At 36.3% G+C, this 18,263-nt stretch overlaps 1 protein-coding gene across 50 annotated transcripts in view; it reads right to left on the reverse strand.

Moving 5' to 3' along the window:
- TTN (titin) overlaps positions 1-18,263 on the reverse strand; it is a 313,395-nt gene that overhangs the window by 98,956 nt on the left and 196,176 nt on the right. For all 50 annotated transcript variants that reach the window (XM_039339406.1, XM_039339428.1, XM_039339419.1 and 47 more), the window contains 19 exons: positions 18,013-18,152; positions 17,305-17,431; positions 16,923-17,186; positions 16,537-16,803; positions 16,123-16,386; positions 15,881-16,020; positions 15,624-15,750; positions 15,206-15,472; positions 14,832-15,098; positions 10,881-11,147; positions 10,561-10,700; positions 9,891-10,017; positions 8,643-8,785; positions 3,981-4,104; positions 3,478-3,744; positions 2,476-2,573; positions 1,274-1,442; positions 917-1,183; positions 43-309 (listed from right to left, as the gene is read on the reverse strand). In XM_039339406.1, coding sequence (XP_039195340.1) covers positions 43-309; positions 917-1,183; positions 1,274-1,442; positions 2,476-2,573; positions 3,478-3,744; positions 3,981-4,104; positions 8,643-8,785; positions 9,891-10,017; positions 10,561-10,700; positions 10,881-11,147; positions 14,832-15,098; positions 15,206-15,472; positions 15,624-15,750; positions 15,881-16,020; positions 16,123-16,386; positions 16,537-16,803; positions 16,923-17,186; positions 17,305-17,431; positions 18,013-18,152 — 3,732 coding nt within the window. The remainder of the gene's footprint in view (positions 1-42; positions 310-916; positions 1,184-1,273; positions 1,443-2,475; positions 2,574-3,477; positions 3,745-3,980; positions 4,105-8,642; positions 8,786-9,890; positions 10,018-10,560; positions 10,701-10,880; positions 11,148-14,831; positions 15,099-15,205; positions 15,473-15,623; positions 15,751-15,880; positions 16,021-16,122; positions 16,387-16,536; positions 16,804-16,922; positions 17,187-17,304; positions 17,432-18,012; positions 18,153-18,263) is intronic.

The raw sequence follows: 18,263 nt of genomic DNA on the forward strand, positions 1-18,263 counted from the left end.
CATGCACAGACACGTAGAGAGAGAGAGAGAGAAAACCCTTACCAATCACTTTCAACTGGGCTTTTGCTTTGACATCTCCAAGCATGACAGTATAACGTCCCTCATCATCCAAGACGGATTCTTTAATGGCCAAGACTCTCTTTTTGCCATCAGAAAGTATATCATATTTGTCGCCTGCTTCAAGAATAGTATCGCCTCTGAGCCACTGCACGTCAACACCATCTTTAGACACGGAGCAGGAAAATTCTGCCTTTTGTCCTTCAATAACTTCAGTGTTTTGCGGTTTAGTTATAAACTCTGCTGAAAGCTCTGTAAAAGAAATTATGAATTATGATTTAGCTGTTAGTAAAAAGAAGACAGACTACTCAGTTTAACTTAAAAGTAGTTGTTTTACTCAGCAGATGACCTATACTTGGAATTCCCAGTCTTTTGATAGCCACATTTGGAAATTTGAAATCCTGTTGATGGTTTATACTCTCACAAACTGATTGTTGGCTTTCTAATCTAAGGAATTAATTTACCAGCAGGATTCATTCTATTATCTAAACTTGCTTTTTCTTTTTCTTTTTTGGCATCCCTGCTCGCTTCCCAAATACCAACTGAGTGCAGCCACCAGGCTTTTTTTTTTTTTTTTTAAATACTATTTTCTAAGAAGCTTATGGGCCCAGAGAACTTGGAATTAAAAATGATGCTAAAGCTTCTATTTCTTTTGCAGAATGCCAACCTTCCATTTTTAAATTAGAAATATATTCCTGGGTGCCATACAGGGAACTGTGGCTGAACATAAGCAGAGATTGCTTTGGAATAGACTTGAAACTTTTTATGTTTAAGCAGCAAATGAGCTCAGCATTTCACTGCCTACTTTAACTGCCCACCCACTCTCTGATCCTGAAAGCTATCAAAGCAAGCATCTCACCGTTGACTTTGAGTTTGCCTGTAGTCTGAGCGTTTGGAAGCTTGCAGCTGTAGGCTCCTGCGTCATCTAGGCAAGCATTGTGAATGATCAAAATTCTCTTTCGGCCATCAACTTTTTGTTCAACTCTGCCACCTTCTGGCAACTCCTGGTCTCCTTTGAACCATGTTACTTCTGCACCAGGTTTGGAGACTTCACAAATAAATTTGATGGTGTCTGTTTCATTAACTTCCACATTGGGCAGGTTTTTAGTAAAGACAGCTTCCTCCTCTGCATAAAGGAATCATAGTTTTATTCCATGACAATTTGGATAAAATTTGCATAAAATAAACATGCAAAAAAAGAGAGATTCAATTTTACCTATCACTGTAAGCATGCCCGAAGTTCTGGCTGCTTTTGCTTCACAAGCATATTCTGCTTCATCGTCAAGTAAACATTTGTTGATGACAAGTATTCTCTGGGCACCTTTTGCAATGATGTCATATTTCTTGCCTTTTTTAATTTCGACTCCATCCCTAAACCACTGTGCCTGTATTAACATTTTTGACAAAATATGAAATTGACTCAAAGATAATAATAGATAATAATAGGTATTAGAAGTTAAGCTTTCAAAATGTTAGTAAAGCACTGGAATCTCGATTTAATGATATTGGAATCCATATTGTTTCATTTGATATTTTGAAGTTGATGGTTTGAACCAAGCAACCCAACCTCACTTCCTAGGTGTGGTTATCTAGCTAGAATAACCTTTTTGTTGTTGTTGGTACTGTGCCCCTTTATAGGAATTGCTAATATAAAAGAGTGCTGTGTCCAGAATTCCAAATCCTGAATGAACAAGTGGAAGATTGCACCAGCAGAGCTTTATTTCTAAAAAAAAAAAAACCCTGGCCACATGACCAATCAAAATTTGTGTAGAAGGATATTCTCACAAATGCAGCTGATTGGGAATCTGTTTTGATAGGATGGCATGTGAATGGCTTTAGCTATTATGACGGGATTATTGGCTTGGACAAAGAGAACCTAAAGTATATACAGATGCAAAGAAGGATGAGGGCAATTTTGCCATCAGTTGACAGCCCATTATATTTATGTGGTAAGACTTCCACTAATAAAGATATATAAATCTTTTATTCCTTAACTGAGCCCAGCATATAAACAGAGTACACTTTTATACATATTTCATTTGCATATTTTTAAAATGGCAACTGTTATTTTACACCAATAATAATTACAATTAAAAATATGCAAATGAAATATGTATTAAAATGTATTCCGTCTATATTGGATTCAGTTATAGAATAAAAGATTTATATATCTTTTAATCTTTGTTATTAGGGAGGAGAATGACAGGAAAGAAGCAACTATAGGAATGTGGTGGATAATGACTGCCTACAAGTCAAAGCCTAGTAAACAACTTTTGGTTTATGCAGGTATTTAGGGTAAACATAATGGCTAGAATCTAACTCTTTGATGGAAACAGGATGGATTCTGATAAGTGTTAGGTTTTTCTAAATAAAATGTAATCAAAAGTTCAGGTATTAGATTTACTAAAAATCACAAACCTTAACAGATGGCCGAGAAATTTCACATTCAAACCGAGCTGCTTCCTTTTCCTTAACTTCAAGATCAGTAAGAGGTTTAAGAAACTCGACACGAAGGGCTGGAAGAGAAAATGTGTATATTCCAATTAAGAGCAGACCTATATAGAAATAAATGTTTATAACCAGGGCTGCTAATGTTTTGACATTTATAGAAGAGCAAAATCAAATAAAATGCAAGTGGTTGGAGAAGTTTTATAATGTAGGATAAACTCTGCATGCTCTTAGGTAGATGACTGTGTGTCAACAGACTATCAGATACAAACCTCCAGTATTACTTTATAGATTATCAATACTAAAAAGACTGGCATACCCACTTTGGGGGGGATATAGTACCATTGAGCCTTTGAATGATAATGCAGGGTGAATACTTGCCCTGCAAGAACAAGTCATTGAATACTAAATGGTTCTGACCCTGCTGGACTTTAGGAAGGCCTTGAAGATATGGCTTCTTCTTGTGCTTGGGGGGAAGTTCTTACAATGGCTGTGCTGCATTTGATACAATGATGGATTTTGCCACTGATCATGGAGGATTTTTGTTTGCTTGTTTGAATGTAGCAACTGATACTTTTATAAGCTTGTATATCTGTTTTTCAATTTGTTTTTATTGGTTGGTTGTTTTAAACTGTTGGTTGTTTTAAACTGTGAGAAAAGTGGCAATACAAACTGAATTAAATGCATTTTTAAAATGAGAATATTTACTGGAAATGCTAGCAATGAAACTAAGGCTTCAATGTTCAAGGAACAAAATATGGAAGCAAGAACCTTTGGAGAAGCTTGGGAAAATTGAAGGCTATAGAAAAGAAGGCATCAAGAAGCAAGAAGGTTACACAATTTTGCAAGATCCCAAAGGGGGAAAAAAATGGCTGACAGTCCCAGAGAACTACTTTCATTGAGTCATGAAGAATCAGAAGTGACTGAACAACACATCAAAGCATCTTGTAAGGAAAGTACAAGCAGACTTACGTTCAACATTCAAGAAACAAGAGGTTTTGAAATCTTTAGCATCACAGGTGTATGTTTTAGCATCATCCAATGTGCAGTCACGAATAATAAGTTTTCTGACTCTGCCATCAGCAATGATATCGTATTTCTTTGTTTTGTGAATTTCCTGACCATTCTTGAACCATTTCACAGATGCATTTTCTCTGGATATTTCGCACTCCAATTCTGCAGTAGCTTCCTCCTCTACAGTTTGGTCCTCAAGGGGTTTAGTAAACTCTATGGGTGGTTCTGAAGAACAAAATAAACCAGATATTTAGATCTTGTGTATTTGGTTCACAGGAAGACAGTTTAATGTAGTGGTTAAGACACCTGGCTAAAAACCGGGAGACTGTGAAATCTAGTTCTGCCTTTGCCAGAAAGCCTGTTGGATGATCTTGGGTGAGTTACTCTTTCTTAGCCCTGGGAAGCAGTGGCAAACCACTTCTGAAATCTTGCCATATACCCTATCCATCCTCAAAGCTTACCTTTTACAAAAAGATTTGCTTTAGTTTTGAAATTTTGTGCAGTCAGTGTGACTTCACCAGCATCTGTTAGCTTCACATCCCTGAGAACAAGAGTATGAACTTTTCCATCAGCACGGGGCACAACCTAAAGGAAAAGAAAAGATTGGATTATGGTTTTACCATAAATACTTATCATGTAATTTCAATTAATACAGGCTTAATATTTCTGAATGGGGGTGCACAATTTTGCCCAATTCAAGGCACCACCGGCTCTGGCCTGGCACATCAAGGACAGAATTCCAAAAGTGCTGAAAGTAGGACCCAAATTCATTAGGAATGTTTTATTTTGTATATTTTAATCCTCTCGATATTGCTATCTGTACTTATATACATAGGCACATAATATATGTACATTGAAGTGTTTGCTTTCCCCAACACATACTATATATGCATTGATTCTACCTCTTCTATGTTTGCTTCTGTAGCAACTTTTTATATTGTATTGCAATTTATTTAGTCATCAGTAGATGGCAGATATAGCATAGTGCAGATAGTGAGATTCAGCACTGAGAAAGACAAAAAGCTCTTCCCCAAATTAGGAAAAAATGAGAAACAAATAGTGCAGAAGCTCCAATTCAGAGCAGATCAGACATAGATATGCACAGTATGTATCTTATTGATACATTGTTCTAACTGCATTTCTTCTACAGCACAGGCAGCTACATTAGTTTGGGGGATATAATTCGAGAAAAGGGGTCACAGCAGGTAATAATAGTAATAATAATAATAATAATACCCCCAGTGAGGCACTACCTTGGCGTGGTTATGGGGCTTGTGTACTCTGAGGAAGATGAGAGCTATGCCAGAGGTTCAACCATACTGGACAGGTCTCATCAGAGGAGTCAGACAAAGAGTGTCTCTCCCATAAAAAATATGGTGAGACATAAATTACAGAATGCCACACCGGCTCGGATGTCGCCCAGATTAACAAGATCCATGCTAGATATTGGAGTTCCTGGATATCTGGTGAAAAATGGGTTACAGGACTCAGGACTGTTGGCTGAGCAACCAGGGCCAGCAGCTGCAGAACTACTGGAAGAAAAGGTGTTTCCTGTCGCAGATACACAGTGATTGAAAACAAAAAAATAATGATCTGTTACTACAGATCAAGTCCAACAAGAAGAGGATATCTAAAACGAATGCACCAGTTCTGGAAAGAACAACATCCAGAATCAGAAATAACAACCAAACTGGCCTACAAGAAAGACCAAATGAAGAACAGAATAGAGGCATGGGAAGACAAAGCACTACATGGCCAATACGTGAAAAAAATAGCTGGGAAAGCAGATTATAATAAGACCTGGCAATGGCTAAGAGCAGGAAAATTGAAGAAAGAGACCAAGGGACTAATTCTGGCTGCGCAAGACCAAGCCTTAAGGACAAATGCATACAAAGTCAAAATTGAGAAGACAGCAACAGACAGTAAGTGCCGCCTATGCAAAGAAGCTGAAGAAACAGTGGACCACTTGGTAAGCTGTTGCAAGAAGATTGCACAGACTGATTACAAGCAGCGGCATGACAAAGTAGCAACAATGGTGCATTGGAAGATCTGCAAAAAATATCATTTGCCTGTAAGCAAAAACTGGTGGGATCATAAAATAGAGAAAGTCATAGAAAATGATAAAATTAAACTGCTCTGGGACTTCAGAATTCAAACAGATAAGCACCTGCAACATAACACCCCAGACTTAACAATTGTCGATAAGAAAGACAAAAAAGTCTGGATAGTGGACGTGGCAGTGCCTGGAGATAGCAGAATAGAAGAGAAAGAACTGGAGAAGATAACAAAATACAAAGACCTACAAATAGAAATAGAAAGACTGTGGCAAAAGCAAGCAAGGGTAGTACCAATAGTAATAGGCTCCTTGGGTGCAATCCCAAAACAACTGGAGCACCACTTGAACACCATTGGCATTGACAAATTCGCTATTAGTCAATTGCAAAAGGCGGCCTTATTAGGAACTGCTTCCATCCTGCGACGATATCTGTAATACCATCAAACATCCACATCTGCCTATCCCAGGTCCTGGGTAAGGACTCGATAGGTAGACAAAATGCCAAATCCAGTCTGAACATCTGGCTGACTGTGCGATGATCCATAATAATAATAAAGTTGGAAGGGACCTTGGAGGTCATCGAGTCCAACCCCCTGCTCAGGCAGGAAACCCTACACCATTTCGGACAGATGGCTGTCCAGTCTCTTCTTAAAAACTTCCAGTGTTGGAGCATTCACCACTTCTGGAGGCAGGTTGTTCCACTGGTTAATTTTCTAACTGTCAGGAAGTTTCTCCTTAGTTCTAGGTGCTCTCTCTCTTGATTAGTTTCCATCTGTTGCTTCTTGTCCTGCCTTCAGGCGCTTTGGAGAATAGCTTGACTCCCTCTTCTTTGTGGCAGCCTCTGAGATATTGGAACACTGCTATCATGTCCCCCCTCATCCTTCTCTTCATTAAACTAGATATACCCAATTCCAGCAACCGTTCCTTTAACCTCCAGTCCCTTAATCATCTTTGTTGCTCTTCTCTGTACTCTTTCTAGAGTCTCAACATCTTTTTTACATTGTGGTGACCAAAACTGGATGCAGTATTCCAAGTGTGGCCTTACCAAGGCATTGTAAAGTGGTATTAATACTTCACAAGATCTTGATTCTATCCCTCTGTTAATGCAGCCCAGCACTGAGTTGGCTTTTTTGGCAGCTGCAGCACCCTGCTGGCTCATATTTAGGTGATTGTCCACTAGGACTGATATCCCTCTCACAGTTACTACTATTGAGCAAGGTCCCACCTATACTATACCTGTGCATTTGGTTTTTCTTGCCTAAATGTAGAACCTTACTTTTTTCACCATTGAATTTCATTTTGTTAGATAGCGCCCAGTGTTCAAGTCTGTCACTTTATCTGTTTTTTCAAAGATAATCAGAGTCACCTCGAACTTGAATGAGAGACTATAGATTAGGCCAAAAAATTGAAAAATAAAGTATCTCTGAAGAAAGCAAGGCAAGGCCAATGGCAAACTACACTTGTATTTTTGACAATTGAACAGATATTCAGGATTGGTGCTCATAATCAGGTGAGTCCTTTGGGATAGGGCGGCATATAAATAAAATTAAATAAATAAATAAATAAATCAAGCTCATTTCAAAAGAGTATCTTTTTATCTGGAGAAAAGAAACTGAAAAGCTTGCATCCTGCCTCAGATCCTTCAACAGATGCTGTTTGCATTTTCTACAATCAGCCATTTGGGTTCTATATGGTCAAATTCAGAAGTTCAGTCAAAATGAGAAAAGAATTTACAGGATCCACTTTGCACCATTGTTTGTCATAAAAGTCAGATATGTGCAAAAGCATTTTTCTGCAAAAGTAATGCCTATAGCTAGATTGTGCAAGACTGCACTTAAATACTATATATGTTCTTCTAGTCTTTTAAACTGACATAAACAAATAATTCAAAAATAAAACACTTGCAAAGTGATATTAAGAAATAATCACATTAAATCTTCATTGAAAATTAAATGAATCCTTTATGATTGTTGCTGTCATGATAGTCTCTGATTTAATTCAGTTGCTGCGTTATGCTACGACTTCATGGAGTTTTATTGGAATTTATAGTTTGAGTTTTGTTTTAATCTGTAGAGCTCTATAGCCGTAGCATAAGTAATAAAAGAATAAGTGATAAAATAACTTTAAAAGATGCTTTATTGTATTTAAAATGCTTAGGAAATAGTAAACATTGAATTATCTAGGTGTTAATAATTTGATAGGTATTAAGCCTACCATGTGAGAATAACTTACAGTTCTGAAAAGCCTGAAAATATTATGCTAAATTCTCAAGCTTAACTAGCCATTCAAGCCTTCATTCACAAGCAGATTTATATTTTTCTTTGTGAGAAATATAATCTCTATATAAGCCTGTTATTAATAAATACTCCAGTTGCCTAAATGAATGAACTAATAAAACAAGCATGAAATAAACATTTCACTTAACAGAACTAGGCGGGCCATTTCTTATAATATAGAGTCTGATGCTAAAGGTACTTTAAATAGTCCGTGAGCTAAATTCCAAGCAATTCACATCTCAGTGGTGCTAACAAACACTTAACAAAGAATTAAAAATAGAAAGTGGGAAAGGCTCAGCAAGGATCTCTGTCTAGAGTGATATCTCTGGAAGGGTGGCTGAAATGCCTGAAGTGGAATTTCCCAAACTCTTTCCTCCCTTGTAAGAAAGATGAATGCTAGGCCTGGATTCAGTGGGCATGAATAAGGGAAAAGTAATAACTGCAGAATATTTATTGCCCCTCAACATCAGCGGTGAAAACATTTCACCAGATTCACTGACGTCAGTCATCTCCCTGTAAATTAATGTTTTTAGAATTGTTTTTCCAATTAATACTTTAGCATAGCCCCTTGCAAGGCAATCCAATACACATCTAGCCAGAAGAAATCTCCACTATGTTAACCGGGAATGAGGCTCAGCTAAGTGTTGCCAGACTGTAGCTTCAGTTGCGGCTTGGAAGCTCGCTCTTTGGGGTGAAAAGATGAACAAGAAAGACAAGGAGGAAGGTTAAAAAGTGGGAAAACAATGGGAAGTGTCAGGAAGACAGGATGAAGGAAAGATCATGTACCATACCTTGTCACTGGGTTCCAATTTCTCCCCCTTCAGGAGCCATTCCACTACAATTCCCTCGTAGGAGAGTTCACATTCAAAGGTTGCTGTTTCACCAGCCGTCACAGTAACATCCTTAAGTGGTCTCACCAGGCCAATGATACGTGCTTGAAGAAAATAAGAAATCATCTTCAAATTGATCGCTCTCACCCTTTATTAGCTGCCATGGATCATTTTCCCAAGACAGAGAGGGAATATAATCAAACTGAGCTGATTAAATTAACTACATCCAGGGAAGGGCTGATCTCTGGAGATTGTTTACTCACAGAGCTGGTGGCTTTTCAAAGAACAGATCAGTTAGAAAGTTACTTTGCATCTATGTCCTTGCCAAGCCCTACTTGCCTCTTGCTAAGATAAGGACTGAGCTATCTAAAATAGCAACACTTTTCTATTGGCTATAGAAAGAAGTGGTTTCCAACAATGCAGCATTATCCTGTTAATCAACCATCTAGCAATTTCTACAAATTGTTGTGTTATCTCCCCAATCTTAAAACCCTAATTCAAACTCTGAGAAGGTAGCTATTATTAGCAAATAATTCATTTATATCCATTTATATTACATAGCAACTGATTGGAGAAGCCCTAATTAACCCAGTTAATGGTTAGGTTAAGAGCTGATATAAAACAAAACACAAACTGAATTAGAAATATTATACTGAATTAACTAACTGAATATAGGTAGTTCTTGACTTATAACCCCAACTATGTCCAAAATTTCTGTTGCTAAGCAAAGCAGTTGTTAAATGAATTTTGCCTCATTTTGCAACCTTTCATGCCACAGTCGTTAAGGGAATCACAGTTGTTGTTAAGTAAGCGATATGCTTGTCAGAAGGTTACAAAAGGGAACGCTTGACCCCAGGATGCTGTAACATCATGAATATATGCCAGTTGCCAAGTATCTGAATTTTGATCACCTGACCATGGGGATGCGTCAATGGTTGTAAGTGTGGCCATAAATCACTTCTTTCAGTGCCACTGAAACTTTGAACAGTCACTAAATGAATGATTGTAAGTCGAGGTCTATCTGTATAATAGTGACAAGATGCTGGACTACCTCAATATGCCAGAATATCTGAATCATAACTACAGACCCCTCCTCTCTACTCTTATCTGATTGATTCCCATTCAGGATCCATAGGATTAACAAAATACATGGGTACACTAAAAACAAATATATTTCCTTTTTGAAATAGTTTTTTTAAGGGCCCTTACGTTTTACTCGAAGATGAGCACTTGATTTGACATTGGCTGCTTGGAAGTCTATACCACCAGCCTGGTTCAAACGTACATTGTAGAGTACAACGCAGTGCCTTTTGCCTTCTTCCTTAATCTCACAATCCTTCCAAAGAAAACGCAAAATTTATTACAATTTGTTTTAATATATAATGGCAGTTCCCCAAATACCTTTTTTTTAAAAAAAGTTAAGGACTCAGTTGCATTCTTTTTTTTACCAACATTTGTAATTTAAAATGGCAAATGGAAATTGTTTCTCCTTGCTGAGAAACAATTTCCAGCAGGATCAAAATGATGTAGACCTACAATGTCTTAATCCCACTATTCTGTATTCTGTAAAATGTTATATGAATTAAAAGAAAGAAATACATCAAATCTTTTCCTATCTTCTCCTGCCCTTACAAGAGAGTGAAAGAGAAAGAGAGGAGGAGATGGAGAGAGAGAGACTTTTTAGATAGCCATAATTCTACTAAAATGTGTTGCCCTGAATGAAGGGAACATCAAGCAGAGTTAAACCATTTTTCTGCCCATAAACTGTAGAACACAATATGTTGAATTTTATTCAATATTTAGCCAACAGTTAAGTACCACAACAAGAATCGTGATTATTCATCAGTGTGATCTACTACTGGATAAAAGCATTACTTACAGCTGACTGAGTCAAAGATTCTCCTTTCAGTTTCCAGTTTGCATGAATGTCTTCCTCAGAAATTTCAGTTTCAAAACGAGCTGTCTCTGTCTCAAATATTTCCACACTGTATAGAGGACGCACAATAGATATATCACGGTCTGAAAGAAAAAAAAAAGACACCCAATACAGTCAGTCATCATGATAAGGGGGCTGTGTTTTACAACTGAAGGATTGAAAAGACAATTGTCGGTTGAAGTTCCATATTCCTATTTTTCAACTGCAGGATCTTCAAGGCATTTAATAATAAATTATAATACCACAATACTAAAGGAACTTGCCTTCTATGTTGAGTTTGGCAGATGTCTGGTCAGTGCCACAGTCACAGGTATATTGACCAATATCTTTTTTCAGTGCCTTCTTCAGGATAAGCATTCTCTTTTTGCCATCAGCTTTAATAATCACATTCTTGGAGGGAGTTATTTCTTGTCCATCTTTAAACCATTTTACTGGAGCATTTGCTTTACTAATTTCACACTGTAAGATAACCTCATCTTTTTCCACTGCAGTGTAATCTTGAAGTTTCCCAGTAAAGTAAGGATCACCCTCTGGAAAGTTGAAGTAAATATATCACTTTATAAATATTATTAATAAGTTCAAAAGCCAGAGATGCTTACCCATGGGAGTTTAAATGTTTTCCTTGCTTTATAGGTTCTTGCACCTTTAAGGGAGTTTTTTTTAAAATGTTGCATGCTTTAAAAGTTTGTGTGTGTGTGTGGGGGGGGGGTTGTTTCTTTTTCCAACATATTGACAAAAGTTTCCAAACTAGAATGAACAGCAATAACTACTTTCTAGTTATTCTGGGGGGAGGGGGAATGGCTGATTTTGTTTTTTAAGAAATAAAATGCAGAAACATATATCAAGGTGCTCCAAAACTATTTTTAGGTTTAGAAATCTATATTTATGATATTTAAAGGTGGCTTAATAACAAAGATGGCACAATAGCCAAACATTCATAAAAACACAACATGTTGAAATAAATGAAGAGACTAACAAATAAAATGTCACAACAAAATAAAAAAGCAGAGTTAGGCAGAAACATAAAAGCTATTTTGCTCAGTAAACATTAGCCTCATGTCTAAAGTTTATTTTCTTATTCTTATGTCTAAAAGACAGTAATAAAAAGGAGAATGTAAAAAGAGACTTCTGGTCCAGCGTGGTAGTGACTAGTCGTGGACTTGCGGACCGCTGCATCCCCACAGTGAACATTTGTCCTGCCTGGAGACCCTAATGGGTCCAAATTGCCCCGGAGAGGCAAAGAAGAAAGAAGCGACTCTGGAATGATGGCAGTTGTTCCGTTCATCTTGGGGAAAGCCTTCTAACCTGATAGGAGAAAGGCTGTATTTCATCGATTAGCCCAAGCTACTTGCAACCGGAGTCCAAAAGAACTAACCAGCACTACAGTAAACAGTGTGCTTGAAACTGGGTGAGGAATCTGATTTTCCCTTTTCTATTCTATACTTAATTTCCTGGAAAAGATCCCCAAGAAGCAAAATATCTCTGAAAGTGAAGGAGGGGGACTTCTGCCCCATCTTTATACTAATGGAAGCGGGGAATTAAAATTTCTATGGAGGATCATAATATATGGTAGTAAAATAAATTTATAAACTTGAAAGCTAAAATTTAATTTTTGACAGTTTAAGATTGTTGAATGGTTAAGACTCTCATTTTAAAGACCATTGTTCATATTGAAAACTAAATAGATTGCTGACACTTAGTGGTGGATGAAGATTATGACAGCTATGATTTCCATAGAGAACTTGCCCAAATCTGGGAAAAGCTAATCTATATTTGTGACCTTCAAAGCTTTAATAATAAAGAACAGCTGTGACAAAAAAGACAACAATCTGGGCTGCAGACAAAGAGAGAGTTATAAAGTTTAGAAAACAAAATCTTTTTTGAACTCTTTAGATTACAAATATCTATTTAACCGGGACTCTAAAGCTATTTGCAGATAAGAAGGAAAACTCCAACTTTTGGCCATCATGGATCAGAGACATGTAGACAGAACATACCAAGAAAACATAAATACCTCTCAGGAGGAGATATATAGTATACTGCAATTAATTCAAATAACACTGAGTTCAAATCACAAAGAAATCCAAAATAACTTTGAAAATACAAATCAATCTATCTCTAACTTAACTTTACAACGAAAAACCTTCTAAGAAACAACAATAGAGAAGGAGCAGACAAAACAAATAAGTGGACATAAAATTGAAAATAGAGACTCAAAGATGGAACTTAACAAAGCAAGAAAACATGATTTAATCCTAGTGGGAAAATTTTTACAAGAAATGGAAAAAACAACTCATCCCTTAAGATTACAAAATAAATCTGAGGACAAAAAAAAAAACAGATTGGATAAAATGGAATGTAGAGATGTTGAAAACATTAGAGAGAAAGGAAGTGATAAGAGAAGCAAAGAAGGAGAAAGAGAAAAACATTTTCAAGAAACATGGAAAGGCAAAAGCTTCACATAAAGACACCGTATTCGATTTACTTCTTATACCTACAGCAACAGTCATGAATATATGGAAAAACTTTTTGTTTCGGCAAAACACATTGATCAAGAAAGATACTGGTCAAAGGAAAAAGATCAAAGTGAATATTAAGAAAATAGATGATGGGATCCACCAGAGAGAATATTTAAAAAAAGAAACATTTATTTGAATATGGTTAAAGAAATAGAAAAGTTTCTCAAGACATATGTCATTCTAAGAGAGATGAATTCCTTAAATAATACTGCATGCTTCACCCTCCTTTTATTTTATTTCTTGATATAAGTAATATAATACTGCTGAAACGGCCTAGATGAAATGTTTTAGATAATTAAATGTGTCTGAATTTAGGGAAATTATAATGTATAAAAAAGAAAAAAGTGTTTTGAATAAGAGTTAAAGGATTGGATGACTAGGCACATTAAATGGAATATTTAAAGATTAAATATATTTTTAATCATGGTTAAAAAGAATAAGAAATTTTTGGAATGAATATATATTAACTTAGGAGGAATATTTCTTTATTGTTTTTACCTATTCTTTAAGAAATGTAAAAGTGTTGAGATGGTTTATATGGGAAAAATGGATTTAAATCTTTTAAATGTAATTAACTGTTGAGAAAATCTTAACCAGCAAGAATACTGGTTTGAACTTTATGGGAGAAACAAATCTAAATAAGGACTGTAACAGAATATAAGATGAGACAATCAGAATGATTAGCTAGATAATAATTATATTGATGTGATCCTTATTTCTAAGAATATTGGGGGAAAATCATATATGTAACTGTTATTTATCAAAATAATAAAAATTGTATTATTTCAAGGTTTGCAAAGAAGACATTTTGGGGAAAAGGGGAAATCAACTAAATGTACTATGTGGATTATGGATTATAGAAACCAACTGTTAATGATTTTTCTTTATAAATGTAAACCCAGTAAACACACTGTTTACCAACTATTAAGTGATTTATGTTTTAAAAAATCAATAAAATATATGGGAAAAAAAGGAGAATGTAAAAAAAAAATGACCTCAGCAAGTAAGAGCATCGGGAGTTACTTCATCCAAACAAGTTCCTCAATATGCTGCACAAGGAGCAAGACACTCTTTAATATTTAAACAGGAATGGTTTCTGAGATTTGGTGTATTGTATACAGAATTGAAAAGAAAGCTTGTCTATGGAGTTTACATGTCACTTCTATTCTTCTAACAAAGACATGGCAATAAAGACACTGAACCGTTAGACAGACTATGCCCTGTAGGCTTGGTTAGCTAATGAAGTTGTCTTATAAAATGTCATGACACTTTACAAATTAGAGACAAATAGCAGTCACGAATTAGAATACATCTGCAAAGTAAAATAACAAAACAAAGAAATAAAATATAAAAAATAAGCAACCCCAGAGCCAAATAACAGAGTGCAACAATTAGGGGTACTAAATCTATAAAAACTTTCTGAAAGAGGAAACACTTTGACAACAAAAAGACAATAGAGAGAGAAAGACATAGACAACTCTCTTGAAAGGGAGCTCCCCACCCAAATGTAGCCTCTTCAAAGTCTGGAGCAAGACTTTCTGAGAAGAACTGAAGTGCTGTCTCAGATGGAAGGTGCTTTATGCAAATTGGCAGTCTGCAAAAGGCTAAGCTTATACACACACACACACACATATATTTGAAAGAAATTGTGTCTAAAAAGATCCATTAGGCAAACCAAAGTCAGGTCACACATACCAAGAACTGTAAGTTTAGCTTCACTTGATTTGTCCATAGCTTCCACTCTGATCTGAGATGTGTCATCAATAGTTAGATCTTTAAATGTGAGCGTATGAAATTTGCCATCATCTTTCATCGAAACAACCTTGGATGTATGGAGTCGTTGGTCATTTTTATACCAGATGACAGGAATGTTGTCATGGGAAAGCTCAACAGTGAATTCTGCACTTTCACGCTCCTTGGCTGTTACATCTTTGAGTGGGGTAATGAATTTAAGACGAATGCCTAAACCATAAAAGTATCTCATTAAGTTAGATTCTAAATGCATAAAGCTATTCAGACATTAAAAAAACAAACAAACAGAAACTGCGGAACCATTGTGAGAAACAAACCTTCAATGATCAGTTTAGCACTTGTTCGTTTGTCTTCGGCCTCAAACATGTATTTTGCTTCATCTTCAAAAGCTACGCTCTTAATGACAAGAGCGTGCCTCGTGCCTTCGGACTTGATTTCAAACTTCACATCTTCTGGGATTTCCTGGGTTCCTTTCAACCATCGGAAAGTCTTTGGTTCCCTAGAGACCTCGCATTCAAATTTAGCTTCATCCTTTTCAAAGACTTTGACATCGCTGAGAGGAGTTATAAAGAGGAGAGGCCGCTCTGAAATTAAATCAGGTAACGAGGAGTGTTAGGAATACTTTTTAAAATTGGTTATGCAGGTTATGGATTTAATGAACAACAATAACATTGATGAAGAGTGATAAGAAAGATTTGCAAGGTGGGCTTAAAGTCGATGCCTTGTGGAGCCTACCTTTCACTTTTAGATTGGCAGCACTTTTAGCATTAGCAGCCTGGAAAGACACTTCTCCGGTCATATCCAATTTGCAGTTGTGAAGAATGAGGATATGCTTCTTGCCATCTTGAATCATTTCACAATCCTGATTGTTATTGAGGTGGGGGGGAAAGAAAAAATGTTGTCCTGATACTTAATCCTCTTTAATTTTTAAAAAGAATTCTTTTTATCTATAAATATTACACTATTGTTTGTTCTCGCTGCTGAAGACTTACAGGTGAAGCTGTTAAAGTTTTTCCCTTTAACTTCCAAATTGCAGGAACATCAGGCTCAGATATTTCAATCTCAAATCGTGCTGTTTCGCCAATGAATACCTCCACACCATATAAAGGACGCTCTATGTTTATCATTCGAGCTGCAATATATACAGATGCAAAGTATCTTAGAATTCTCTGCTTGGATCAGTAAATGTAAAAGATTCAAAACAGGACCTACATGTAGGAGGACAATCACTTACGCTCAACCTTGAGTTCACAATTTGTCTTGTCAGTTCCACAATTACACTCGTAATTTCCTTTATCAGCATCTGACACCTTCTTAATTTTCAGTATGCGACGTTTGCCGTCAGTCTTTATGGAGATTCTCTTGGAAGCTACCAATTCCTCACCATCTTTATACCACTTCACTGGCACATCTTTACTAAGTTCACATTCCAAAATGACATCGTCTTTCTCAATGGCAGTATAGTCTTGCAATTTCACCGTGAAATATGGATCAGCCTCTATAAGATACGGGTTGGGTATGAAGCATTCATTTATTTGAAGAGTTTAGTTGTTAACAGTGAATACATAAAATAATAAACAATTAAATACATAAAGATTAAAATACACAGAGATTGTACCTGACAACACAAGACAACATATAATATTACCTAAGACTTTTAGGTGTGCTTGAGTGTGCAAGTTCTTTACTACAGCTTTGATTTCAGAGATATCATCCAGTGTCACTTCACTTATTTCCAGTTTGTGATTCTTCCCTTCTGCAGAGATATGAACTGTTCTACTGTTATGAAGCTTTTTGTCATTTTTATACCAGGTTACAGGCATATTTTCATGTGAAAGTTCAAAATCAAAGTAAGCGGTCTCTCCTTCCTTCACTGTCTGATCTTTGAGGGGAGTGATGAATTTCAGCCTAATACCTGAAAAGGAGTAAATGATAATGAAAATAAATGTTATACGGTCATATCCAGCAGTAGCTTTAAATGACTGATCCTTCTCTTAAGGTTTACTCCTGAATTTTTCAAAGCAATAAACTTGCCTTCTACAAACAGTCTTGCTGTGGTCTTCTTCCCTTCAACCTCAGCAGTGTACTCTCCTTCATCATCAAACTGAGAATCATTGATAACCAGAATGTGCTTCTTTCCATCTACAATTATGTCAAACTTGTCACCAATTTTGATGATGTCAGTTCCTTTGGACCATATGACATTGGCTTCTCTGGTTAGCACACATTCAAACCTTGCCTGCCGCTTCTCTGGCACGGTCACATCTTTCAAAGGCACAGCAAAGTCCAGCTCAATTTCTGTGAATCAAAAAGAAATCCATCAATATACAATGCAAGATTTATTTATTTATTTATTTTATTTGCATACCCATCTCATCGCAAGGGGACTCTTACCAATACTCCACAAAAACCTTACCTTTTACTGTTAGGATGGCTGTAGTAAGGACATTCAAAGCCTGATAGAGAACTTCTCCAGCCTGATCTACTTTGACTTTATGTAAAGTTAAGAAGCGCTTTCCTCCTTCAGCTTTGATCTCACAAGTCTGAAAGAATTTAAATATTTATGGATAAGGATACTGATTGGTTGTTGTTGTTTTAAAAAAATACTTTTATAATATCCTTGTGATAACAAAACCCGTTACAGAATGGGTGTGTGTGTATTTCATTCATTCGTTCATTCATTCATTTATCATTTTCTGTATATAGATCTACCTTTCCTTGTCTTGAGCTATTATTAGTTACTATAAACTGTAAATTTATTTATTTATTTAATTTATTTATTTATGAGACTTATATACTGCTTTAAGTGCAAGCACTCTCTAAGCGATGTACACCAGTAAGCAATGTATGTATATATTTACATTGCCCCCAACAATCTGGGTCCTCATTTTACCTACCTCGGAAGGATGGAAGGCTGAGTCAACCTTGAGATTTGAACCGCTGACCTGCTGAACACAGTCAGCTAAAGTGACCTGCAGTACTGCACTCTAACTGCTGCGCCACCTCGGCTCTTAATCTCAGCACATACACTTCTTGCTGTTATCATACTATGCAGAGCAATAATTGCAGACCATCAACTACATAACTGTAATAAATTAATGAATTCTTAAATACGTCTCCTTACAGGGGATGGTCGGAGAATTTCTCCTTTCAGCTTCCATTCCCCAGGGATGTCTTCTTCAGAAATCTCTGTATCGAAATTGGCTGTTTCTTTTTCATAAATGGTAACATCTTCAAGGGGTTTTAGCAGTTCAACTTCACGTTCTGTAACACAAATGCAAACTAGTACAACCTCTTCACGTCTTGGGAGCTTCAATCTTTAATCTTAAGGTGTAGGATAGAATCACTGGCAAACATGCTATGCTCGTAACAGTG

This window comes from Crotalus tigris, unplaced genomic scaffold, assembly GCF_016545835.1.
Source record: "Crotalus tigris isolate CLP2741 ecotype Arizona unplaced genomic scaffold, ASM1654583v1 scf7180000017733.2605024, whole genome shotgun sequence".
In the NCBI taxonomy this organism is placed as follows: domain Eukaryota; kingdom Metazoa; phylum Chordata; class Lepidosauria; order Squamata; family Viperidae; genus Crotalus; species Crotalus tigris.